The sequence below is a fragment of the Pseudophryne corroboree genome, chromosome 5 (genome assembly GCF_028390025.1).
Source record: "Pseudophryne corroboree isolate aPseCor3 chromosome 5, aPseCor3.hap2, whole genome shotgun sequence".
In the NCBI taxonomy this organism is placed as follows: domain Eukaryota; kingdom Metazoa; phylum Chordata; class Amphibia; order Anura; family Myobatrachidae; genus Pseudophryne; species Pseudophryne corroboree.
The window spans coordinates 39,528,740-39,555,815 of record NC_086448.1 but is presented as its reverse complement, the minus strand read 5'-3'; the positions used below and the strand labels follow the sequence as shown (position 1 = coordinate 39,555,815).

At 47.0% G+C, this 27,076-nt stretch overlaps 1 protein-coding gene across 1 annotated transcript in view; it reads right to left on the bottom strand.

Moving 5' to 3' along the window:
• FAM135B (family with sequence similarity 135 member B) overlaps positions 1-27,076 on the bottom strand; it is a 344,975-nt gene that overhangs the window by 63,912 nt on the left and 253,987 nt on the right. Inside the window, exons 13-14 of the mRNA XM_063921224.1 lie at positions 25,170-26,946; positions 20,898-21,058 (exon numbers count right to left, since the gene is read on the bottom strand). Coding sequence (XP_063777294.1) covers positions 20,898-21,058; positions 25,170-26,946 — 1,938 coding nt within the window. The remainder of the gene's footprint in view (positions 1-20,897; positions 21,059-25,169; positions 26,947-27,076) is intronic.

The window sequence follows — 27,076 nt, the reverse complement described above, 5'->3', positions numbered from 1 at the left end:
TAGGTACCTCTATAGGACAGCTGCAGTACTAGGTACCTCTATAGGACAGCTGCAGTACTAGGTACCTCTATAGGACAGCTGCAGTACTAGGTACCTCTATAGGACAGCTGCAGTACTAGGTACTTCTATAGGACAGCTGCAGTACTAGGTACTTCTATAGGACAGCTGCAGTACTAGGTACCTCTATAGGACAGCTGCAGTACTAGGTACCTCTATAGGACAGCTGCAGTACTAGGTACCTCTATAGGACAGCTGCAGTACTAGGTGCCTCTACAGGACAGCTGCAGTACTAGGTACCTCTATAGGACAGCTGCAGTACTAGGTACCTCTATAGGACAGCTGCAGTACTAGGTACCTCTATAGGACAGCTGCAGGTGGACCAGATTATAAGTGCGTGTTTTGGGTAGCAGCGCTGGGTTTTTAACTGTTTGTTGAAAATTTCTTGGATTCTATAACATTATACAGAGCAGCTGATTGGTTGCCATGGGCAACTTCTCCACTAGCTCACTTCTCAACTCTTATCACTGCTCCATATATAGACCTATTTTACCTTTGATCCTATTTCCCTGGTACCTATAAATAGGAACTACGGTGCTATTAGGCAACTGGCTTGCACCACAGTATGTGTTGGTAGCATGTGTTTTGTGGCCCCAGTTCCATTAGGGAACTATGCCCCATGCTACAGGCAAGGAGGAGCCAAGTTGTAGGCCTCCCTGATCAGGGCCGGATTATGGGAGGGGCGACAGGGGCAGTCGTCCCTGGGCCCTCACACATTATCCCCAGACTCCCCACTGCTATTAACATAAAACCAGAGTACAGCTTTAGCTGTCTCCGTTTTTTTCTCTTCGGCGGCTCAGCTGTTACCTGACAGCGGCCGCTGAGGAGCTTCACTGTAGTCAAAGTCTCGCGGGATCATGAGGTAAATCTCTAGAGACTCTGACTGTCTAGGGCAGCAGCCGACGCGGCCAGAAGAGCTGAGTATGCCTGTCAAGGCACTCAGTGCCGCTGAACTCAGCGGCTGGCTTGTGACGCCCATGCTTCCTGTGTCTCCCCCCACCCAACCCCCCAGTGGAGCGTCGGTACTGCTAACCCTGACAGAGTGAGCTGCTGCGGAGGTAAGCAGCAGTGGAGGCTTACATATATATTATATATATGTGTATATATAATATATATATATATATATATATATATGCACAGTATATATATATATATATATATATATATATGTGTGTGTGTATATAGTGCAAGTAGCGCTGACCCTTATATTCAAAGAACTCAGGTGCCTTAAAACATATAAATAAATAAATACATAAATAGAACAAATAAATAGTCCCTAGCTGAAAGCTAGTCAGACATATAAACACTCCAAACTAGATGCAGTGGCAGCAGCCAGATTTCAAAGTAGTCCGATTTCCAGTGGGACAAATTTGTAAATAGTGTTATATGGTAAATCCGCTGCGCCTTCAGTGTTCTAAGGTGACTTATCAAAGTGTCCTCAAATAGTAACTTAATATGCGTACCAGACACACAGGGAATGTTTGCTTTTCAAAGGTGTCTTTACATCAAATGTCTTCTTTGTTAACCTCCTCCTCTCATATCCGTCCAGATATTGGCATGGTATTCCACGCGTGTGGGGAATGGGAGACAGTGGATCAATAAAGTGCACAGATCGAGGCAAAGTGACACTGTGCTTAATGGTGGTCATTCCGAGTTGTTCGCTCGTTGCCGTTTTTCGCAACGCAGCGATTAGGTGGAAAATGCGCATGCGCATGGTACGCAGCGCGCATGCGCTAAGTTACTTAACTAAAAACTTAGCAGTTTTGCTGGTGTTCGTACAACGCTTTTCAGTCGCACTGCTGATCGGTGAGTGATTGACAGGAAGTGGGTGTTTCTGGGTGGTAACTGAGCGTTTTCCGGGAGAGTGCTAAAAACGCAGGCGTGTCAGGGAAAAGCGCGGGAGTGTTTGGAGAAACGAGGGAGTGGCTGGCCGAACGCAGGGCGTGTTTGTGACGTCAAACCAGGAACTAAACGGACTGAGGTGATCGCAGTCTAGGAGTAGGTCTGGAGCTACTCAGAAACTGCAGGGAATTATTTAGTAGCAGTTCTGCTAATCTTTCGTTCGCAATTCTGCTATTCTAAGATACACTCCCAGAGGGCGGCGGCCTAGCGTGTGCAATGCTGCTAAAAGCAGCTAGCGAGCGAACAACTCGGAAGGAGGGCCAATGTGCAAGCAGGTGCACTAAAACGTGCAATAAAGTGCTATATTGTGCCGAAATAATTCTAAAACGACACCCTTCTGGTAATGTGCTTATTTACCACTAATGAAGGTGCAGCACAGCACTTTTTGGTTTTAAGGTACTCTGGTTTGATGGATGTTTTTGAGGACTCCATCCGGATACATTGTATCTTGACAGACGTGAGTGCCGCCAGAGTATTTTCATTTTATTGGTGCTGCACCTTCATTAGTGGTAAATAAGCACATTACCAGATGGGTGTCGTTTTAGAATTATTTCGGCACAATATAGCACTATAGCACTTTATTGCACGTTTCTTTGCACATGCTTGCACATTGGCCCTCATTCCGAGTTGATCGGTCGCAAGGCGATTTTAGCAGAGTTACACACGCTAAGCCGCCGCCTACTGGGAGTGAATCTTAGCTTCATAAAATTGCGACCGATGTATTCGCAATAATGCGATTACTAACTACTTAGCAGTTTCAGAGTAGCTCCAGACTTACTCTGCCTGTGCGATCATTTCAGTGCTTGTCGTTCCTGGTTGACGTCACAAACACACCCAGCGTTCGCCCAGGCACTCCCACCGTTTCCCCGGCCACTCCTGCGTTTTTTCCGGAAACGGTAGCGTTTTCAGCCACACGCCCCTGAAACGCCGTGTTTCCGCCCAGTAACACCCATTTCCTGTCAATCACATTACGTTCGCCGGAGCGAAGAAAAAGCCGTGAGTAAAAATACTTTCTTCATAGTAAAGTTACTTGGCGCAGTCGCAGTGCGAACATTGCGCATGCGTACTAAGCGGATTTTCACTGCGATGCGATGAAAAATACCGAGCGAACAACTCGGAATGAGGGCCCTTAACCACTTAACTGACGATTTATTACGCCGAAAACTGCTCCGAAATTGTCGTTTTTTTTTATGAATGAATTAGATGAAGAACATGACTTTAACCCTATCCCAAATTATTTTAGTTAAAAAAAAAAAGGAAATTTTTTTTTTAATTTAAAATATTTTATTTCAAACATCGAAACATCGATCGGGAACATTGCGACCATCGGAACATCGGGGACTTTGCGACTATCGCGGCTTTCAATTTGAAAGCCAGGGCAGCCTGCTGGTATGCAGGGGGGGTCTGGGGGTGGCTTGGGAGGGTTCATTTACTCTCCCCAGCGGCTGCCATTGTCTGCAGCCACTGGAGGGGGGGGGGTCCTGCTGTGCTGACCGATCAGCAGTGATCGGCAGCACGGCAGACACAGGGGGAGAGTGCAGGGAGGCAGGGGGACCTTCCGGTCCCTCTGATAGCAGCAGCGGAGGGAAGTTTCTCTCCCCTGTCGCTGCTAACACTCTCTATCTGACTGGTCGCATCCTGTGCCACCAGGTCAGATAGAGCACTTGCTGGTGTGGTCACATCTGATGCCACCATGCCAGGAAAGTGGTTAAGCACAGTGTCACTTTGCCTCGATCTGTGCACTTTATTGATCCACTGTCTCCCATTCCCCACACGCGTGGAATACCATGCCAATATCTGGACGGATATGAGAGGAGGAGGTTAACAAAGAAGAAGACATTTGATGTAAAGAAACCTTTGAAAAGCAAACATTCCCTGTGTGTCTGGTACGCATATGAAGTTACTATTTGAGGACACTTTGATAAGTTACCTTAGTATACTGAAGGCGCAGCTGATTTACCATATAACACTATATATATATATTGTAACACTGTAAGGGTGCAAGGTGCCGTTTCCTGGGGTATATGGCAGCACGCAGCAGCTGAGGAACCACACAAGTCCAGTTTCCGGTACAACTGGCCCCAGCCAGTTTTATTATACAGAAAATAAAACAAACACCAAAAGAAAATACCTTGCCTGTCCGGCACTAACTAAACACAAGATGTTCCTAACTAACTATCACTAAACAAAAACACAGAGTTCTGCAGTAAACACTGTATAGCTCACTTGTATCAGGAAGCGTGTTTCTCTCACACAGAGATCCTGCAGTCTTCCCAGGCAGTCTGCACACATTAATCAGGCTAGAAGCCCTATAAGACTCTTGCACAGCTGAAAGCCCTGATTAGCCCTCTGTGAGGCCAAAGATCCAAACTGGGCCCAATGTCTGGAACTCGCCCTATCTCTCTCTCAGGGCCCTTATCCAGCTTTTCCAGCAAACTGAAAAGGTTCTAACAAAACAAAAGCATTTTCCTAGAAGTTTTCATTTTCTAAAACATGTAAGACAAGAACCTGGGACAAACATACCTGCCCTCAAACACTATCCCAGTGTTCTTGTCACATATCCCCCTCCCCTGTTTCGACCTAGGGGCCGGAACACTTGTAGCCCCCAAACAGAAGATGCGGGACAATGCATCTGCGTTGGCCAATTGTGTAACCGGTCTATGTTCGACAGTAAACTTAAAATCCTGCAACGCTAGAAAACATCTAGTTACACGAGCATTCTTGCCTCTATTCACATACATCCATTTTAAAGGGGCATGATCTGTCACTAGTCTGAATTGTCTACCCAAGAGGTAATATCTCAAGGTATCTAGTGCCCACTTAATGGCCAAAGCCTCCTTTTCCACAATGGCATACCTTTTTTCATGCTCATTGTGTTTCCTACTCAATAAATGATAGGGTGTTCGTCCCCATCTCTGGTTTGGGACAACACAGCCCCTATCCCTACCTCTGAGGCATCTGTCTGTACCACAAATTCTTTTGAAAAATCTGGTGTTATCAATACCAGTTGTGAACACAAAGCCACTTTTAACGCTTGGAACGCTTTTTCTGCATCAGGGTTCTATTTCACCATATTTGACTGCTTCCCTTTGGTAAGGTCTGACAACGGCACCGCTGTGGCCGCAAAATTGGGAATAAACCATCTATAGTACCCAGTTATTCCCAAAAAAGCCCTTACCTGTTTTTTATTCACTGGACGAGGCCAGTTTTGAATAGCATCAATTTTATTCAATTGGGGCCTAATCAGACCTCTGCCTATGGTGAAGCCCAAGTATTTGACCTCCTCCATTGCGAGGCAGCACTTATTTGGGTTAGCAGTTAACCCTGCCTCTCTGAGTCCAGTACTGCTTGTACTTTAACCAAATGGGACCCCCAGTCTGTACTGTGAATTACCACATCATCCAAATAGGCAGCTGCATATTTTCTATGGGGCCTCAAAATTTTATCCATCGCCCGTTGCAACCCAAAAGGTAACATCTTATACTGGTACAGCCCCTCCGGAACCGAAAAGGCTGTTTTTTCTTTTGCGCTATCAGATAAAGGTACTTGCCAGTAACCTTTGGTCAGGTCCAATGTGGTGAGAAACCTGGCTGTTCCCAGCCTTTCTATAAGCTCATCCACACGGGGCATGGGGTATGCGTTAAACTTGGACACCTCATTTAACTTACGAAAGTCATTACAGAAGCGTATGCTACCGTCGGGCTTCGGGATGAGAACTATGGGACTGGACCACTCACTGTTAGATTCCTCTATGACTCCAAGTTCTAACATGGTTTTAACTTCTTTAGAAACAGCTTCTCGCTGAGCTTCAGGAATCCTATATGGCTTTAAATGAACCCTGACCCCTGGTTCTGTGACAATGTCATGTTTTATTATGGTCGTTTGGCCAGGCAGCTCTGAAAATATCTCCCTATTTTGGATGAGAAATTCTTTAACCTGATTGTTCTGATCAGCTGATAATGTCTCGGACACCTTTACTGCGGGAAGCAACCGAGGTGAAGACACCGAAGGGCAAGACTCCGCTGACAGAGACAACCTATCTTTCCAGGGTTTGATTAAGTTAACATGGTAGATTTGTTCGGGTTTTCTCTTTCCCGGCTGGTATACTTTGTAATTAACCTCATTCACTTTTTCCCTAATCTCAAATGGACCCTGCCATTTAGCTAGGAATTTGCTTTCCACAGTGGGTACCAAAACAAGAACTCTATCTCCAGGAGCAAATTCCCGTATCTTGGCACTCCGGTTATAGACCCTCTGTTGAGCACTTTGGGCCTGTTCCATGTGCTCTCTGACAATAGGTACCACGGCTGCAATCCTATCCTGCATTTGTGTTACATGTTCAATAACGCTTCTATAAGGAGTGGGCTGTCCTTCCCACGTCTCTCTGGCAATGTCCAACAGCCCTCTAGGGTGTCTACCATACAACAAATCAAATGGAGAAAACCTCGTAGAGGACTGAGGAACTTCTCTGATGGCCATTAACAAGTAGGGCAACAAACAATCCCAGTTTTTCCCATCTCTCTCAACAACCTTTTTTAACATACTTTTTAATGTTTTATTAAACCTTTCCACCAAGCCGTCAGTTTGGGGATGGTAGATGGACGTCCTGAGGTGAGTGACCTTAAATAATTTGCACAATTCTTTCATGATCCTTGACATAAATAGAGTACCTTGGTCAGTCAAAATTTCTTTTGGTATTCCCACTCTACTAAAAACCTGCACCAGCTCCCTAGCCAGGGGCGGATCCAGGAAAAAATGACAGGGGGGGCACCACTTGCACGCCTTCGGCGTGCGGTCCCATGAAGGTGCGCATGGCCTCACAACAAGGGCATGACCTATCAACAAGGGTCATGGCCTCAAAGGGAATGTCATATTCGTAAGACAGGAAGAGGGTGACACTTTGGAGAGGCAGAGAGTGACAGAAGAGAGAGGGTGATGGGTTTATAGTGACGCAGAGGAGAGGAAGAGGGTGAGGCAGTGGGTGAAGGAGAGACGGAGAGGCAGAGAGAGTGTGACAGTGAGAGGCAGTGTGGGTAACACCGGGGAAAGGGTGATGAGGAAAAAGTGGGTGATGCCAGGGGGAGGTGGCAGTGGGTAACAAGGAGAGGCGGACAAGGAGAGGCAGTGGGTACCTAAGGTCTCTGTAGGAGGGAGTAGTGAGACATTTGTAGTGAGGTTTACAGAGACATGAAGGGAAAGTATCGCTGGGGAAACAGACAGAAGAAAACATGGAAGCTTAACACAATAACTGAGAGGAGAGAGAACAAGAAAGAGAGAGAGAGAGTGTGGTGGGGGGGTGGAGTGTGGGGGGGGGGCAGGGGCTCCTGAACCCAGCAAACAGCCTAATATACCCTATCTAAAGGTGGGTACACACTGGCCGATATATTGGGCGTTCTCTTGAACGGCCGATATATCGCGGGTCTGTCGGCCAGTGTGTACGGCCGATACGTCTGTGAACTCCGCCGTTCACAGACGTATAGCGTCGGCCCCGGAGCACAGCCGACGGCCAATATATATATACTGATATATTGGCGCGTCGCTGTGTGTGTACGGGCGGTCGGACACATGCTGCGGCGGCCGGCGGTGATTGACAGCTGAAATGGGCGGGCATGTGTACACCCCCGCCCAACTCATGACGTCAGTCCCCGACGGATCGGGCAGTGTGTATGCACAGCACACTGCCTGATCCGTCCATAGATATATCTGCAGATCAATCGATCGACAGATATATCTTCCAGTATGTACCCACCTTTAGAATTAATAAAGCACAAGTGCATCCCAGTGCTGCAACTGAGTGCCCAGGTAAATAAATATATATATATATATATATATATATATATATATATATATACAAACAGTAGGTGTGTAAATACAGTATATATATATATATATATATATATATATATACATATACAAACAGTATGTGTGTAAATACAGTATATATATATATATATATATATACACACACACACACACACACAAACAAACAGCATGTGTATATATATATATATATATATATATATATATACACACATATACACAAATCTATATGGCTGCACCAGATTCCCTCTCATTAAATGCCCACTCACTGACCTTATGCCCATGGGGCATGCTGCTGCCCCACCAAGTCCAGGTGCTGGCGAGTTGCCTGCTTAATTCATGTGCAGGCCGAGCCAAGCACCAGCGGCTGTCGATCGTGGAGGAGGGGAGGAGAGAGAAGGGGAAAGCCTCCCCTCCGAGTCTTCCGGCTTTGCTACAGCCGGCTGCAGCGTACTGTAATGAGTCTCTCTGACTCATTAATACTGCTGCCGCTGCCACTGGGCCCTTCATCGCGGCGGGCACCAGTGAACAGCGCCGCCGCTTCTTTTTTAAAGGGACTGTTTTTTTTTTTTTTTGTAAGTGCCAGACACGACAGGGGGGGCAGTGGGGCACGGGCCCGCGTGCCCCCCCCCCCCCCCCCCTGGTTCCGTCACTGTCCCTAGCTATTGCCTTGGTTGTGATAGTGCGTAAAGGGACAGCCTCAGGATATCGAGTGGCATTGTCCATAATTACCAGGATATACTGATGGCCCCGAGCAGACTTTAACAAGGGCCCCACGAGATCCATGGCTATTCTGTCAAACGGGACCTCTATAATAGGCATGGGAACTAGTGGGCTCCTGAAATGGGGTCTAGGGGCATGATACTGGCATTCAGGACAGGAAGAACAATATTCAGACACTTCTTTATAAACCCCTGGCCAAAAGAACCTTTGTAAAACTCTTTCAGTGGTTTTTTCTGCCCCTAAATATCCTGCGGTAACGTGACTATGAGCTAAATCTAGTACCGTTCTCCGATAAGGCTGTGGAACTACCAGCTGTTCCACCACATCCTCACCCCTTTTGACAATGTGGTACAAGAGCTCATTACAGATGGCCATGTGGGGATACGTAACCCTGTCACCTGGTACCACAGGTTCCCCATTAACAACCTTAACATTCTCTCTAGCCTTTATTAAGGTAGGATCATAGGCGTGCGCAGCACATTTTATTAGGGGGTGCACTGTCGGAGGGCTGTGTCTAGCACCGCCTTTTGGGCATGTCTAGCACCATTTATTGACGTCAACGCAATATAAAATATCCACCCTTGTGCCATTCCTAATAAAGCAGATACATTGTCAGATGTTGTGGTGTGCTCCAAACAAACACCCATGATGGCACTCACTGCAATTACACTACTCCTCCTCAGCCTGGTCTGGCTGCCCCTCTCTTTCCCCTGCAAGCTGCAGCAGCTTACTTACAAGTCAGTCACTCACTGACACTGACAGTCGCAGACTAGTACTGCTGCTGCTGGAAAAACGAGTGACATGTCAATGCTGCTGCCGGCCGCCTGCCAGTATTGAATTTGTCTTCCTAAGAGGAACGCTGGCTGCATGCTGATCCTCATCAGTGTCTGGAGTTGGCATAGCATAGAAGGAGAGAGGTGGGCATGTGGCGGGTGTGACGGGTGGGCGGTGGCATCCTTGTTTAACCCAGGCGTCTGGTCAGTAATGCTGTCCTGACAGGGTGCAGCGCAGAGGGGACAGTAATCAGCCTGCTCGGCGATCGCTGCATCAGGCATGTGAGATCGAGGTGCCAGACATTAGGGGGTGCCTGTGCGCACCAGGCACCCCCCCTGCGCACACCTATGGGTAGGATCCTTTAACTGTTCAGACGCAAACAGATCCTTCTTTACCTCCAGGTCAGGCACGCTTTCAGTTCTAACTACTATGTCTCTGTTCCCAGCAAGAGGGTCCTCACTGGACTCCCCATCTGTCACTTCCCCAGCCAAACTAGCAAAAGGCAAAGGGTCAGAAAGTTCCGAAGACACACGTACATCCATAAAATCACTGGTATTATCAACTGGCTCTTCACTTCTCACATCTGTTGATAACCGTGATTCCCACAGTTTCCAAAAATGAGGAAAATCCCTCCCTATTATGGCCTCATGCACCAAGGTGGGGACCAGTCCTACTTTAACAATTGCTGACCCACAACAAGTTTCTATATTCACTTCAGCAGTGACATAATGTTGGGTGTCCCCATGTATGCAAGTTACCCCTATAGGTATTTGCTGGACCTTTAAGGGGTTCACTAACCCAGCTTTCACGAGGGTAACTAAACTTCCTGAATCTAGCAAGGCCTCTACCCGGTTACCCTCTAAGAACACATCACACATTTGTTTTTCCAGCTCAGGTGAAGGTACCACAGTACAGGCTAACCTACAGTAGCAAAGAAAGACATTCTGCGACATTCAAAGGCAGCATCACATTGCATGGGTTCTTGCGTGACTGGCCATTTGGCAATAACATGACCTGGCATACCACACCTAAAACATTTAACCACACTATTATCAACCCGTTTGGGCAGCATAGACCGTTCTAGTCCCATTGGCCTGTCTCCAGGGCCAGTGTTTACAGTCTCTCCAGCCTTGCGTTCTCTTAACCGCCCAGCAACGTTTTCCCACGGAACAGTCTTACCAGTCTTTACAGAAGGGCGCTGTCGAGGATCTATGGGTTGCTGGGTGGTCATCAGTAGTTCCTCTGCTGCCAAATACCTCTCTACCATGTCCACTAATTGGTCAGCAGTACCCGGGTTTCCATGGCTCACCCACTTGCGCAGGACCATGGGCAAAGATCTCAAGTAGCGGTCCATGACGACTCTTTTAACCATCTGGGGACCAGTTAATGTCTCTGGCTGTAACCATTTTTTTGTTAGCTGAATAAGGTCATGCATCTGGGAGTGAGGAGGCTTCTCCATGGTGTACACCCAATGGTGCACCCGTTGTGCTCGTACCGACAGCGTGACTCCCAGGCGGGTCAGGATCTCAGTCTTTAGTTTATCATAGTCCCGAGCCTCAGCAGGGCTTAAATCAAAGTACGCTTTTTGGGGCTCACCTGACAGAAAAGGTGCCAGCAGACCGGCCCACTGTGCTTTCGGCCAGTTCTCACGCTCGGCAGTCCTTTCAAACGTGGTCAGGTAGGCCTCCACATCATCAGCCTCTGTCATTTTCTGCAGGAAGTGACTGGCCCGTATAGAACTAGAGCTGGTCGGAGCACTGACGGCCATATCTCCAATCCGGGCTGCAAGGCTCTGCATCACTTCTGTTAAGGCCTCTCGCTGTAGTCTCCAATTTTCCTCCATTGCCACCTGCTGCTATGTGTTTGCCTCCTGCTGAGCCGCTGTAGCTTGCAGCAAGGCTTTGAGCAGTTCCTCCATGTCGACAGACTTTTCAGGCGGCTTTGTAGCTGCTTTCACCCAGGACATATATCAAATCCTCAGGGCGAGTCTCAGTAACTTCACACTGGGCTGTATCTGCATAAACCACCGTTTTCTGCAGGCCTCACAAAGCTGCTGCTTTCACCTATGCGCAGAACGGCATGCTCGCATTCTCCACCAAGTTGTAACACTGTAAGGGTACAAGGTGCCGTTTCCTGGGGTAAATGCAGCTGAGGAACCACACAAGTCCAGTTTCCGGTACAACTGGCCCCAGCCAGTTTTATTATACAGAAAATAAAACAAACACCAAAAGAAAATACCTTGCCTGTCTGGCACTAACTAAACACAAGATGTTCCTAACTATCACTAAACAAAAACACAGAGTTCTCCAGTAAACACTGTATAGCTCACTTGTATCAGGAAGCGTGTTTCTCTCACAGAGATCCTGCAGTCTTCCCAGGCAGTCTGCACACATTAATCAGGCTAGAAGCCCTATAAGACTCTTGCACAGCTGAAAGCCCTGATTAGCCCTCTGTGAGGCCAAAGATCCGAACTGGGCCCAATGTCTGGAACTCGCCCTATCTCTCTCTCAGGGCCCTTATCCAGCTTTTCCAGCAAACTGAAAAGGTTCTAACAAAACAAAAGCATTTTCCTAGAAGTTTTCATTTTCTAAAACATGTAAGACAAGAACCTGGGACAAACATACCTGCCCTCAAACATTATCCCAGTGTTCTTGTCACAATATATATATATATATATATATATATATATAAATAAAATGGGAATGGCATTCCTGGACCCAGGACACCATTTTTCATCTTTGATAATTTTATTCATAGGGGCCCCCTCAAGTTTGTTGCCCAGGGGCCCCCACAGACCTTAATCTGGCCCTGGCCCTGATATTGTTTGAACAACCCAGACTGGTGCTGGGCGTTGCTTTTGCAGTGAGACCACTTGCTCATTATCAACCTAATTTAGTGGTTACAAGCATTAATATTAATCATGACTTGCTGAGACTTCAAATTAATGTTTGCTACATCTGACCCAAACAGCATCAGACGATGAGTGATAACAAGTACCCAGACCCTTCTGAAATGCACCTCCCAAATATTATTAAAACCAGTGCTATTTTTGTAAGAAAATAAGTTCAGGAACTGTGGGCGGGGCAGAGGTGAGTGGTGATGTGGGTGGAGCTACCAAAGGGGTGGGGCATCAATTGGTACATACACTTAAAAAAAATGCCCTGAGTTATACCATACAGTATATACACATAATGCCACCAGTAGTGCCAGATACACATAATGCCCCCAACAGTGCCAGTTACACAATGCTCCCAGCAGTGCCAGTTACACAATGCTCCCAGCAGTGCCAGATACACAATGCCCCCAGCAGTGCTAGTTGCACAATGACACCAGCAGTGCTAGTTGCACAATGCCCCCAGCAGTGCCAGATACACAATGCCCCCAGCAGTGCCAGATACACAATGCCCAAAGCAGTGCCAGTTACACAATGCCCCCAGCAGTGCCGGATACACAATGCCCCCAGCAGTGCTAGTTGCACAATGACACCAGCAGTGCCAGATGCACAATGCCCCCAGCAGTGCCAGTTACACAAAATGCCCCCAGCAGTGCCAGTTACACAATGCCCCAGCAGTGCCAGATACACAATGCCCCCAGCAGTGCCAGTTACACAATGCCCCCAGCAGTGCCAGTTACACAATGCCCCCAGCAGTGCCAGATACACAATGCCCCCAGCAGTGCCAGTTACACAATGCCCCCAGCAGTGCTAGTTGCACAATGACACCAGCAGTGACAGATGCACAATGCCCCCAGCAGTGCTAGTTGCACAATGACACCAGCAGTAACAGATGCACAATGACACCAGCAGTGCCAGTTACACAATGCCCCCAGCAGTGCCAGTTACACAAAATGCCCCCAGCAGTGCCAGTTACACAATGCCCCAGCAGTGCCAGATACACAATGCCCCCAGCAGTGCCAGTTACAAAATGCCCCCAGCAGTGCCAGTTACACAATGCCCCCAGCAGTGCCAGTTACAAAATGCCCCCAGCAGTGCCAGTTACACAATGCCCCCAGCAGTGCCAGTTACACCAGTATTATTTTGAAAAATAGATTCAGGAACTATGAGGTCTGGGGGAGGAGCTATTAAAAAAGTTATAAATAGATAGATGATATATCGTTTTTAGAAAAGAAGGCACTCACAATGGACATTAAAATAAAACTTATCTTATGGAAAATAAGAATTTACTTACCGATAATTCTATTTCTCGTAGTCCGTAGTGGATGCTGGGGACTCCGTCAGGACCATGGGGAATAGCGGCTCCGCAGGAGACAGGGCACAAAAAAAAAGCTTTAGGATTAGGTGGTGTGTACTGGCTCCTCCCCCTATGACCCTCCTCCAAGCCTCAGTTAGGATACTGTGCCCGGACGAGCGTACACAATAAGGAAGGATATTGAATCCCGGGTAAGACTCATACCAGCTACACCAATCACACCGTATAACTTGTGATCTGAACCCAGTTAACAGTATGACAAACGTAGGAGCCTCTGAACAGACGGCTCACAACAATAACAACCCGAATTTGTTTGTAACAATAACTATGTACAAGTATTGCAGACAATCCGCACTTGGGATGGGCGCCCAGCATCCACTACGGACTACGAGAAATAGAATTATCGGTAAGTAAATTCTTATTTTCTCTAACGTCCTAAGTGGATGCTGGGGACTCCGTCAGGACCATGGGGATTATACCAAAGCTCCCAAACGGGCGGGAGAGTGCGGATGACTCTGCAGCACCGAATGAGAGAACTCAAGGTCCTCCTCAGCCAGGGTATCAAATTTGTAGAATTTTGCAAATGTGTTTGCCCCTGACCAAGTAGCAGCTCGGCAGAGTTGTAATGCCGAGACCCCCCGGGCAGCCGCCCAGGATGAGCCCACTTTCCTTGTGGAATGGGCCTTGACAGATTTAGGTTGTGGCAAGACTGCCACAGAATGTGCAAGTTGAATTGTGCTACAAATCCAACGAGCAATCGTCTGCTTAGAAGCAGGAGCACCCATCTTGTTGGGTGCATACAATATAAACAGTGAGTCAGACTTTCTGACTCCCGCCGTTCTTGAAATATATATTTTCAATGCCCGGACCACGTCCAACAACTTGGAATCCTCCAAATCGTTAGTAGCCGCAGGCACCACAATAGGCTGGTTCAAGTGAAACGCTGACACCACCTTAGGCAGAAAATGAGGACGTGTCCGCAGTTCTGCCCTGTCCGTATGGAAAATCAGATATGGGCTCTTATATGATAAAGCCGCCAATTCTGATACTCTCCTGGCTGAAGCCAGGGCCAGTAGCATGGTTACTTTCCATGTAAGATACTTCAACTCCACCGATTTGAGCGGCTCAAACCAATGGGATTTGAGAAAATCCAAGACTACATTAAGATCCCACGGTGCCACTGGGGGCACAACCGGGGGCTGTATATGTAGTACTCCTTTTACAAAAGTCTGGACTTCAGGAACTGAAGCCAATTCTTTCTGGAAGAAAATCGACAGGGCCGAAATTTGAACCTTAATGGACCCCAATTTGAGGCCCATAGACAATCCTGTTTGCAGGAAATGTAGGAATCGACCCAGTTGAAATTCCTCCGTGGGGGCCTTCCTGGCCTCACACCACGTAACATATTTTCTCCAAATGCGGTGATAATGTTGTGCAGTCACCTCCTTCCTGGCTTTTACCAGTGTAGGAATGACCTCTTCCGGAATGCCTTTTTCCCTTAGAATTCGGCGTTCAACCGCCATGCCGTCAAACGCAGCCGCGGTAAGTCTTGGAATAGACACGGTCCCTGCTGAAGCAGGTCCGGTCTTAGAGGTAGAGGCCACGGATCCTCCGTGAGCATCTCTTGAAGTTCCGGGTACCAAGTTCTTCTTGGCCAATCCGGAGCCACTAGTATCGTTCTTACTCCCTTTTGCCGTATAATTCTCAGTACCTTTGGTATGAGAGGCAGAGGAGGGAACACATACACTGACTGGAACACCCACGGTGTTACCAGAGCGTCCACAGCTATTGCCTGAGGGTCTCTTGACCTGGCGCAATACCTGTCCAGTTTTTTGTTGAGGCGGGACGCCATCATATCCACCATTGGTTTTTCCCAACGGTTCACAATCATGTGGAAGACTTCTGGATGAAGTCCCCACTCTCCCGGGTGTAGATCGTGTCTGCTGAGGAAGTCTGCTTCCCAGTTGTCCACTCCCGGAATGAATACTGCTGACAGTGCTATCACATGATCTTCCGCCCAGCGAAGAATCCTTGCAGCTTCTGCCATTGCTGTCCTGCTTCTTGTGCCGCCCTGTCTGTTTACGTGGGCGACTGCCGTGATGTTGTCCGACTGGATCAACACCGGCTGACCCTGAAGCAGGGGTTTTGCCAGACTTAGAGCATTGTAAATCGCTCTTAGCTCCAGTATATTTATGTGAAGAGACATCTCCAGGCTTGACCATACTCCCTGGAAGTTTCTTCCCTGTGTGACCGCTCCCCAGCCTCTCAGACTGGCATCCGTGGTCACCAGGACCCAGTCCTGTATGCCGAATCTGCGGCCCTCTAACAGATGAGCACTCTGCAACCACCACAGAAGAGACACCCTTGTCCGTGGCGATAAGGTTATCCGCTGATGCATCTGCAGATGCGATCCGGACCATTTGTCCAGCAGATCCCACTGAAAAGTTCGTGCGTGGAATCTGCAGAATGGAATCGCTTCGTAAGAAGCCACCATCTTTCCCAGGACTCTTGTGCATTGATGCACAGACACTTTTCCTGGTTTTAGGAGGTTCCTGACAAGTTCGGATAACTCCCTGGCTTTCTCCTCCGGAAGAAACACCTTTTTCTGAACCGTGTCCAGAATCATTCCCAGGAACAGCAGACGTGTCGCCGGGGTCAACTGAGATTTTGGAAAATTCAGAATCCACCCGTGTTGTTGCAGCACTAGTTGGGTTAGTGCTACTCCGTCCTCCAGCTGTTCTCTGGACCTTGCCCTTATCAGGAGATCGTCCAAGTAAGGGATAATTAATACGCCTCTTCTTCGCAGAAGAATCATCATTTCGGCCATTACCTTGGTAAAGACCCGAGGTGCCGTGGACAATCCAAACGGCAGCGTCTGAAACTGATAATGACAGTTTTGCACCACGAACCTGAGGTACCCTTGATGTGAAGGGCAAATTGGGACATGTAGGTAAGCATCCTTTATGTCCAGGGACACCATAAAGTCCCCTTCTTCCAGATTCGCTATCACTGCTCTGAGTGACTCCATCTTGAACTTGAATTTTTGTATGTACAGGTTCAAAGATTTCAGATTTAGAATAGGTCTTACCGAGCCGTCCGGCTTCGGTACCACAAATAGCGTGGAGTAATACCCCTTTCCCTGTTGTAGGAGGGGTACCTTGACTATCACCTGCTGAGAAAACAGCTTGTGAATGGCTTCCAATACCGTCGCCCTGTCTGAGGGAGACGTTGGCAAAGCAGACTTTAGGAACCGGCGAGGGGAAGACTTCTCGAATTCCAACCTGTAACCCTGAGATACTACCTGCAGAATCCAGGGGTCCACCTGTGAGCAAGCCCACTGTGCGCTGAAATTCTTGAGTCGACCCCCCACCGCTCCGGAGTCCGCTTGTAAGGCCCCAGCGTCATGCTGAGGGCTTTGCAGAACCCTGGGAGGGCTTCTGTTCCTGGGCAGGGGCTGCTTGCTGCCCTCTCTTACCCCTTCCTCTGCCCCGAGGCAGATATGACTGTCCTTTTGTCCGCTTGTTCTTATAGGACCGAAAGGACTGCGGCTGAAAAGACGGTGTCTTTTTCTGTTGGGAGGGGGTCTGAGGTAAAAAGGTGGATTTTCCGGCAGTTGCCGTGGCCACCAGATCCGATAGACCGACGCCAAATAATTCCTCCCCTTTATACGGCAATACTTCCATATGTCGTTTGGAATCCGCATCACCTGACCACTGTCGCGTCCATAAACTCCTTCTGGCAGATATGGACATCGCATTTACTCTCGATGCCAGAGTGCAAATATCTCTCTGAGCATCTCGCATATAAAGGAAAGCATCCTTTAATTGTTCTATAGTCAATAAAATACTGTCCCTATCCAGGGTATCAATATTTTCAGTCAGGGAATCCAACCAGACGACCCCAGCACTGCACATCCAGGCTGAGGCGATGGCTGGTCGCAGTATAACACCAGTATGTGTGTATATACTTTTTAGGGTAGTTTCCAGTCTCCTATCAGCTGGATCCCTGAGGGCGGCCGTATCAGGAGACGGTAACGCTACTTGTTTTGATAAGCGTGTGAGCGCCTTATCCACCCTAGGGGGTGTTTCCCAGCGCGCCCTAACCTCTGGCGGGAAAGGGTATAATGCTAATAACTTTTTTGAAATTAGCATTTTTCTATCTGGGTTAACCCACGCTTCATCACATACATCATTTAATTCCTCTGATTCAGGAAAAACTACAGGTAGTTTTTTCACCCCCCACATAATACCCCTTTTTGTGGTACTTGCAGTATCAGAGATATGCAAAGCCTCCTTCATTGCCGTGATCATATAACGTGTGGCCCTACTTGAAAATACGTTTGTTTCATCACCGTCGACACTAGATTCAGTGTCTGTGTCTGGGTCTGTGTCGACCGACTGAGGTAAAGGGCGCTTTACAGCCCCTGACGGTGTCTGAGACGCCTGGGCAGGTACTAACTGGTTTGCCGGCCGTCTCATGTCGTCAACTGATTTTTGTAATGTTTTGACATTATCACGTAATTCCATAAACAAAGCCATCCATTCCGGTGTCGACTCCCTGGGGGGTGACATCACCATTATCGGCAATTGCTCTGCCTCCACACCAACATCGTCCTCATACATGTCGACACACACGTACCGACACACAGCAGACACACAGGGAATGCTCTTATCGAAGACAGGACCCCACTAGCCCTTTGGGGAGACAGAGGGAGAGTTTGCCAGCACACACCCAAGCGCTATAATATATATGGGAACAACCTTATATAAGTGTTGTTCTTTATAGCAGCTTAAATATATCAAAATATCGCCAAAAAAATGCCCCCCCTCTCTGTTTTACCCTGTTTCTGTAGTGCAGTGCAGGGGAGAGTCCTGGGAGCCTTCCTCACAGCGGAGCTGAGCAGGAAAATGGCGCTGTGTGCTGAGGAGAATAAGCCCCGCCCCCTATTTCGGCGGGCTTTTCTCCCGTAGTTTTAGATAACTGGCATGGGTTAAATACATACATATAGCCTCAATGGCTATATGTGATGTATTCTTTTGCCATAAAGGTATTAAATATTGCTGCCCAGGGCGCCCCCAGCAGCGCCCTGCACCCTCCGTGACCGCTTGGTGTGAAGTGTGTGACAACAATGGCGCACAGCTGCAGTGCTGTGCGCTACCTTCATGAAGACTGAAGAGCCTTCTGCCGCCTGTTTCCGGACCTTCAATCTTCAGCATCTGTAAGGGGGGTCGGCGGCGCGGCTCCGGGACGAACCCCAGGGTGAGACCTGTGTTCCGACTCCCTCTGGAGCTAATGGTGTCCAGTAGCCTAAGAAGCCAATCCATCCTGCACGCAGGTGAGTTGAAATTCTCTCCCCTAAGTCCCTCGATGCAGTGAGCCTGTTGCCAGCAGGACTCACTGAAAATAAAAAACCTAAAAAACTTTTTCTAAGCAGCTCTTTAGGAGAGCCACCTAGATTGCACCCTGCTCGGACGGGCACAAAAACCTAACTGAGGCTTGGAGGAGGGTCATAGGGGGAGGAGCCAGTGCACACCACCTGATCCTAAAGCTTTATTTTTGTGCCCTGTCTCCTGCGGAGCCGCTATTCCCCATGGTCCTGACGGAGTCCCCAGCATCCACTTAGGACGTTAGAGAAAATACATTTTGGCCCAGGACAGGTTCAGGAACCCAGTTCATGATGATGTCATCATTTAATGAGAGGTTCAGGAACTTAGTTCCTGATGATGTCATCATTTAATGAGAGGTTCAGGAACTCAGTTCCTGATGATGTCATATTTAATGAGAGGTTCAGGAACTCAGTTCCTGATGATGTCATATTTAATGAGAGGTTCAGGAACTCAGTTCCTACTTGTTCCTGCTGAAAAATAGCGCTGACAAAAACTGTTCAGGACTAAACTTTCTTCTTATCACTCTACAACGTGACACAATAAAAGTCTCCTAATGTGCCCAAGATTTGTATTAAATCATGTACCGAAATCAATCCGAGTCCTCATTTCCACAGCTCACCTTGAAAACTGAGTAAAGTTTGTCTCCTCCGTTATTAAAAACTTATTATGGAACTAAGTTCAGAGAAGGACGACAAAACTAATGAAGAAACTTCAGGATGATGAAATAATTTTATTATTTTTTAATTTAATGTTATGAGGCCAGTTCTGTGGTTAGCAAAAAATGATTTCTCTATAGGATTGTATTGAACAGTAAAATATTCTCTAAGGAGAGTTTAATCACCTGCTCAGAACAAGAGAGTTTTATTGTTGAGAGAAGTCATTTTGCTTTATAAAAGTTCTCTTACACAAAATTGTGGAACAGAGGGGCTGATTATCAGTCTGACGAGTCTCTTTGAACCAACGTTAATAGCGAGTTTTTGCCTATAGCGCATCAGCGAACACAACTATATTTATGGAATAGTAGTAGGCTTTCAATATTGAGCATAATCAAAGTGTTTAGAAATGAATAAATTACTTAATTAAAGATTTCCCATGGAATTCTGAGGGTGTCAGACTGTTCATCAACTAGCCCATTTGACTAGTAATGGAAAATTGAATTTCACATTTATAGTATTTCAATGTGTCCATTCATTTCATTAGGGCTGCTGTGGAAGCAACAATGAAATGAATGGGTCCAGTTTTTCCATTGCGAGAGCCTGAATCTAGCTAAAACATTTTGGTGATTTTCAAGATCAATTAACTAAATCAATCTTCCATGGATTCACCTGTTCTATGTTTCGTAGTTTGAAATTGGTGATTGAGTGATGCCTGTTTGCCTTTAATAGAGTCTATGGGGGTCATTCCGAGTTGATCGCGCGCTAGCAGTTTTTAGCAGCCGCGCAAACGCATTGTCGCCGCCCACTGGAGAGTGTATTTTTCGCTTTGCAGAAGTGTAAACGCCTGTGCAGCATAGCGCCCGCAAAATAATTTTGTGCAAAACAAGACCAGCCCTGTAGTTACTCTTTGTGTGCGTTGATTCTAACGACGGAGGGACGGCTTTTGACGTCACACACCGACCCAGCGTTCGCTCAGCCACGACTGCATTTTTTCCTGGCACGCCTGCGTTTTTCTAAGCACTCCCTGAAAACAGTCAGTTGACACCTAGAAACGCCCACTTCATGTCAATCTTCCTGCGTTCGGCCGTGCGACTGGAATCTTCGTAATACTCTGTGCAAACCCACAATGCTCATTGTACCCGTACGACGCGTCTGTGCATTGCGCAGAAATGCCGATTTTTAGCCTGATCGCTGCGCTGCGAACAACGGCCACTAGCGATCAACTCGGAATGACCCCCTATGATGGGGAAATTAAATTGCAAATTACTTAAAAATCACCATTTCTACCAATGGACCTTTAGTAGGTGACCTTATGACCTCATGTCATATTAAATTGATGTTTTGTTTTATATTTAAATAAAATATATCACCATCTAGACCATGTACGCAGACCACAAGATGAATTCCGTCTTCTGGGTGGTCTTCCTCTGGTGGAAAATACGGTATATCAGAAGCAAGCATGGAGAGGTCACTGTACAGGAAACCTTCAAACTTCACATGTTTTCTGAATTTTTCTTTAGCCTGATAAAAACTAGAAAACATACTTATTAGGGACACATAGGCTTAATCAATAAATTCATAAGATGAACATACTGTATAATTGAGTACTTAAAATAAGTTCACAATGGTGGTCATTCCGAGTTGATTGCTAGCTGTTTTCGTTCGAAGCGCAGCGTTTTGGCAAAAAAGCAGGCACTTCTGCCCATGCGTATGTGGCACAATGCGCATGCGCGACGTACTTTCACAACGGCCGATGTAGTTTCACACAAGGTCTAGCGAAGCTTTTCAGTCGCACTGCTGGCCGCAGAGAGATTGACATGAAGTGGGCATTTCTGGGAGGTAACTTACCGTTTTCTGGGAGTGTGTGTAAAAACGCAGGCATGCCTGGGGAAACGCAGGCGTGGCTGGCTGAACGCAGGGCGTGTTCATGACGTCAAAACAGGAACTAAATAGGCTGAAGTGATCGCAAGCGCTGAGTAGATCTGGAGCTGCTCAGAAACTGCACAATCTTTTTGTAGCAGCGCTGCGAGCCTTTCGTTTGCACTTCTGCTAAGCTAAAATACACTCCAAGAGGGCGGCGGCTTAGCGTTTGCACGGCTGCTAAAAGCAACTAGCGAGCGAACAACTCGGAATGAGGGCCAATGTGTGTTCTTCCCATGTCAAAATATATGTTTCCAAGTTATATTTGTATTAACTGACACACATGCAGTATCATTTGAATAAAGTTGTTTTTAAAATGACAACATTGGTTAAAGAAGGTTTGAATTTACCATAGAGATGTGTCCGTACTAACCTATCCTATCAAACCCCATTTGGCGCGTCACAGATAACGCGTCGAAGGCACGCTATCTGTCCCGCCACACAAAGTTTTGCATCTTAGTTGCACCACTACTGTGACAAAAGTGCAATGCACAAATACCCGGGACACTGTCATTGGGGTTGTGTGCAATCACTGTGTGTAACTCAGACGCTAACCTGGGGAAAAGGGGAAAAGACAGCAGACCGATAAGCCACGACATGCATCACGCCACGCAAAGTTGTGCTTGATCTGTGACTTCATATTGCACCCATAGGCAAACGCGGGAGGGTGGGTGTTAATGTAAAAGGACGCACGAGCAGCTTCTGCTGATTGAAATCCCATGTTAGAGTGTTTTCCATGAAAATAATCAAATGATTTGCTTTCCATGAAAACACTGTAGCAGAGAATTTTGTATGCAGATACAGTACAGTTGCAGTCACACACAGAATATAGGCATGCTGTATATCATTGTGATCATCGGAAGCTGCTCACTGCCTTGGGGCCCATCTCCTCATCTAGGGATAAGGTTTCAGACTGTGCACTTGAATTATGTATTATATTTATGTTACATTATACTGCACAGGACTGTGGTGTATTTTTTACAGTGCATTGCTGTTATTAATCTGGTACATTATCATGCATACTATATATATTTATCAAGGAGCCTAGACATGCACTCTCTAATAGTTAGCCAAGCCTCTGTGGTGGCTGGCCACACCCCCTCTGGAGATTGGCCACACCCCTTAACATGGGCCTCTACCACTGCATTCCCCTGGTGGGCCGTTCATGCCCCAGTCCGACACTGCACGGTGGAGTTTACTAGTTTTCACCTGTACACATTAAAGCAGATAGTCCTTGCCAGACACAATGTAATACTACGCTTGCCCAAGAGCATACAATAATTACGTTTTTTGAAATTAGCATAATGGACCTGTCATTCAAAGAGTTGATGGTTCTCTTTCTGTCCCAACCATAGGTGTTTCTACAATGGGTGCAGTGTGTGCGGTGCATGCAGGCCCCTGGGCCAGGGGGGGCCCGCACCGCACACACTGCACCCATACATTATACTTACCCCTCCGGAGTCCCGCGACGGTGGCACTGCTGTGCGGGCACAAATCACTCGGAAAATGGCAGCAGTGGTTCGCCATGTTCCCGGAGACCGCTGCCGGAGAGGAGGGAGCCCACGACGGAGAGGGGTCCCCTCCTCTCTTAAAACGCCCCTGGTCCCAACCGCCTACACTTACCCTGGCTGATTACCCCAGGCTCATACATCTCACCTTTGGTTCACCCTTTCTGTGGTCTCCTTCTCTCCTTCCTATGCAGGAGGAGCCATTAGCCATTATATTGGAGATGGGACAGGCCATCCTCAATTATTATACAGATGTGTAACAGTATAATCAAGCAGTTCAACCCTTATTCTATACAGAGAGTTTTATTATGTGCAACAAGTTTTAGTACTTGCTCTAGCCAATCAGCTCCTGTCACGTGTTTGCAAAATAACAGTTGGGAGCTGATTGGCTGGGGCACCATTTATCATATGCAAAGAGTTTTAAGACTCGTTGCGCCTGATAAAACTCGTTGATAAACCAGCAGCTTTATCGGGGGAGAATTTGGTTATTTTTTTCTTTTAGGGCATTAATGGCTCCATTGATCAACATTACAAAAAGCAGATACAATATGGCGCCCACTCTCACTGCCGCATGCAGTGCTAATTCCCTAACAGCTGCTGGTATTTAACACTAATGTGACATGTGGTGAGCGCCAGGGTTCTTTTGCTTGACAGCACTCGTCTTCTGCTCCTCCGTTCGCAGGCCAATGAGGGCTCAATGCAGACTCAAGAGAGCAGGAAGGAGGGGGCGGAGAGCTGGAGGAAGTGGTCAGAGGCCACTTCCTCCAGGAAGGAGGGGGCGGAAAGCTGGAGGAGGTGGTCAGAGGCCACTTCCTCCAGGAAGGAGGGGGGGCGGAGAGCTGGAGGAAGGGGTCAGAGGCCACTTCCTCCAGGAAGGAGGGGGCGGAGAGCTGGAGGAAGTGGTCAGAGAGTAGAAGACGGAGAGTGGGAGGAAAGGGGTTGAGGAGGAGCTGCTTCAGTGCATTGTGGGTAATGCCTCAGATGCCACCGCCTCCCTGACGGGACATCACCGCTCGGCAACGGTAATAGATGCTTGGAGGTACATAGTACATAGGGACTAAGTTATCAACGAGTGATAAATCTCCTTGTGAAAGTTAACTCATTGTGTATGATAAATGGTGCTCCACCCAATCAGCTCCTAACTGTCATATGTGTAGCTCCATTGGCGTTTCTATCATGGGTGCAGTGTGTGCGGTGCACACAGGTCCCTGGGTCCAGGTGGGTCCCACACTGCACACATTGCACACATGTTGTTGTAATACGTACCTCAGCAGCGACAAAAATTCCACCAAAAATGGCCACCACGCATATGCAGTACGAAATTTGTCTCCGGACAATGGCAGGCTCCATGTTCCCGGAGACATGCTCATACACAGTAGACTCCGGCACAGTGCCGGAGCCTACGTAGCCATGGAGAGAAGGGGGTCCATGTGGAGTCAGTGCACTGACCCCCCCTAGCTGTCATGTGTTTGAAAAATAACAATTGAGAGCTGATTGGCTGGGGCACTATTTATCATACGCAATGAGTTTTATCATTCTTTGATAAATGGGCACCATAAATGAGCAGTAAGTCTCAGACACTGCTCGTTGTTAAATACACAGCAGATACACTTTGTATGGATGGGAGAAGGCAGCCATGAGCTGCCCTCCAATTAGACATGCTGCTTTCACAGATACCAGAAAGATTCTTAAGCACCTTTTAGCATTAAAAAAAGTGATAAAAGGCTTATCACTGGTTGTTAAATGGGGCCCTAAGGCTGTGAAATGCCCTACTATGGGAAGTGGTTTTGGTAGATTCATTAACTTGAATTAAAACTGATTGGGATAATAGAAAAAAAAGTCTTTAGCTGTTGACTTATGTTGTTCTCCTCCCTCTCTGCATTCAGTATTTGTCTTCCTTTGGACAGACAAAGTTAGGACTTAGAAAGCTGTGAACTAGATCAGTGGTTCTCAACCTCGGTCCTCAAGTACCCCCAACAGTTCATGTTTTCCAGGTCACCTAGCAGTTGACCAGGTGTATTCATTACTCACTGACACATTTTAAAAGACCCACAGCAAATTATTTCACTTGCAATCCTGTGAGGAGACCTGGAAAATATGAACTGTTGGGGGTACTTGAGGACCCCGGTTGAGAACCACTGAACTAGATGACAACCTCACATGCAACTAGGAATTTTGCAGCATTTAAGTGTTAGGGAACATTTTGTATCTCACCTGAGCATTCTCTCATTAATCTCTTCTCCAGAATCTGAGGAATTCTCCGAGATGACTCCGAAAGAGCCCAGTGGCTGTCTGGTTATTGGGAATAACGCCTGTTTTGCCGAAAAACCAGGGAGAACCGGAGTGTCTTTTTGCATAGAGGAGAAAGGCAAACAAGTCGCCGTGCAAGAAACAGACAGATTAACCATTTCTACGCCTCTTCTTCCATCAAGGGCAAGAACTGTGGGTGAACTTGAGTTGAAATCAGATATGGAAGCACAGACGCTTCTACTCGCTTTGCTTTTTTGCTCTGCGTCACCGAACTCATGATCAGAACTGGAATCTGCCATCTGATCGCTGCTCGAGTCTTCTGTTAGTTCAATCTCATGCAGAAATGGAAATCCATCCAGAGCCTCTTTGGCTTGAGACATGATGGAGGTGCCATTTTGAGCAGAGTCTCCGTCCACCAATGTTCCCAATGAGAAGGGGGCTGGGCTCAACATCTCAGGCACTTTGTTCAGACATTCAGAAAAGCATTCGTTGCCCTGAATATCTGTATTGCACAGAATGGATTGACCATCGCCCAAGGGGACCTTATCAGCTTCATTGTGTACATTGTTCGAACTACTGTTAGAGTTGGAAAATGAACGTTGAACTTCCAAGTCTATGATGGGAGACTCAACAGATACACTTATACTTTGACAAAACACTTCACTAAAATTTTCAGAACCCAGTTCTACCTTCGTCCTCCCATTATTGTTGTTCTTTCCTAAAATGTCTAATTGGTCATTCCCATTGACTGCATTTGTTGTCAGTATCACATCCTCTGCTGACTCCTCTGGGCTACTGATTTGTGGTGCAGAAACAGATTTAGTTAATTTTGAAAGCTCCACATCTCTTTCCTCTTCCTCAAAGGGCAAAGAGCTGATGGAGGTCAGAGAGGCCTGTATCCCGCTTGGCAAACTCGTGTTACTCTCCGTTTGTCCCCCCTCTAAAGAGTTTCTGTGCAAAACATGCGTCCCGGAGTACTGTTGCAGCAGTTCTTCATCACTGGTCAGATCCATCGTTTTAGTGTAGGTATCACACCAAGCTACAGAGCTTGGCTCACTCTCTATTCCAGAATCCGATATCACCGATGAGGACCTCTTAATTGCCCCAGAGCACAGGGGGAATTCTTCAAGTTTATTGCTGGGAAAGCACTTTGTTACGAGACTATTTTTAAAGGATTTATTTATTAACTCAGTGCTGCAGCTTTTGGACAATATGGGCATGCCTTGATGAAGTCTCCTGTTGTCTGGACTTGGTTTGGATTTATGGTCGCCAAGGTCATGCATTGCAATATTTTCATACGACAAGTTATCATTGGAACTACACAGCTCTCCTGCATCTATTGTAGACTCACTAAATGGAGAATTTTCACTATACTCATCAAATGCCCCTGGCACTGCTTCAGCGTCCGTGACTCCATCAGATTTGTGGGCCTCTTCATCCTCACTAGTTGATTGAATGCTGTTCATCATTGACAGTTGCGAGTTAGTTACAGATACATTGTCCTGCGCTTCAGAAAGTCTTTCTGTACATTCTCTTTTTTCAGAGATGTCTTGTAAACTTTTCATTGGGGTCTGGTCGACACAGATACCTTCTGGACTGTCCGTGCATGGGCTGGTTTTCTCAAATGAAGCATTTTCATACACTGTAGTCGTTTGGATGAAATGGAAACTCATATCGCTGCTGTTTAAGATATTTTCGGCATCATGTTCTTTTTCATTTGTAGTTCCCAACAATGTTATGCCTACAGTGAGTTAGGAAACACAAAGAGGAAATTGTAATGGATGCCAGATGAATGCATTCAATGGCAATCCCCTATAGAGTGTAAGGGGTAAATTTATTAAGATGTGAATTCTATTTAAGATGGGATGTTG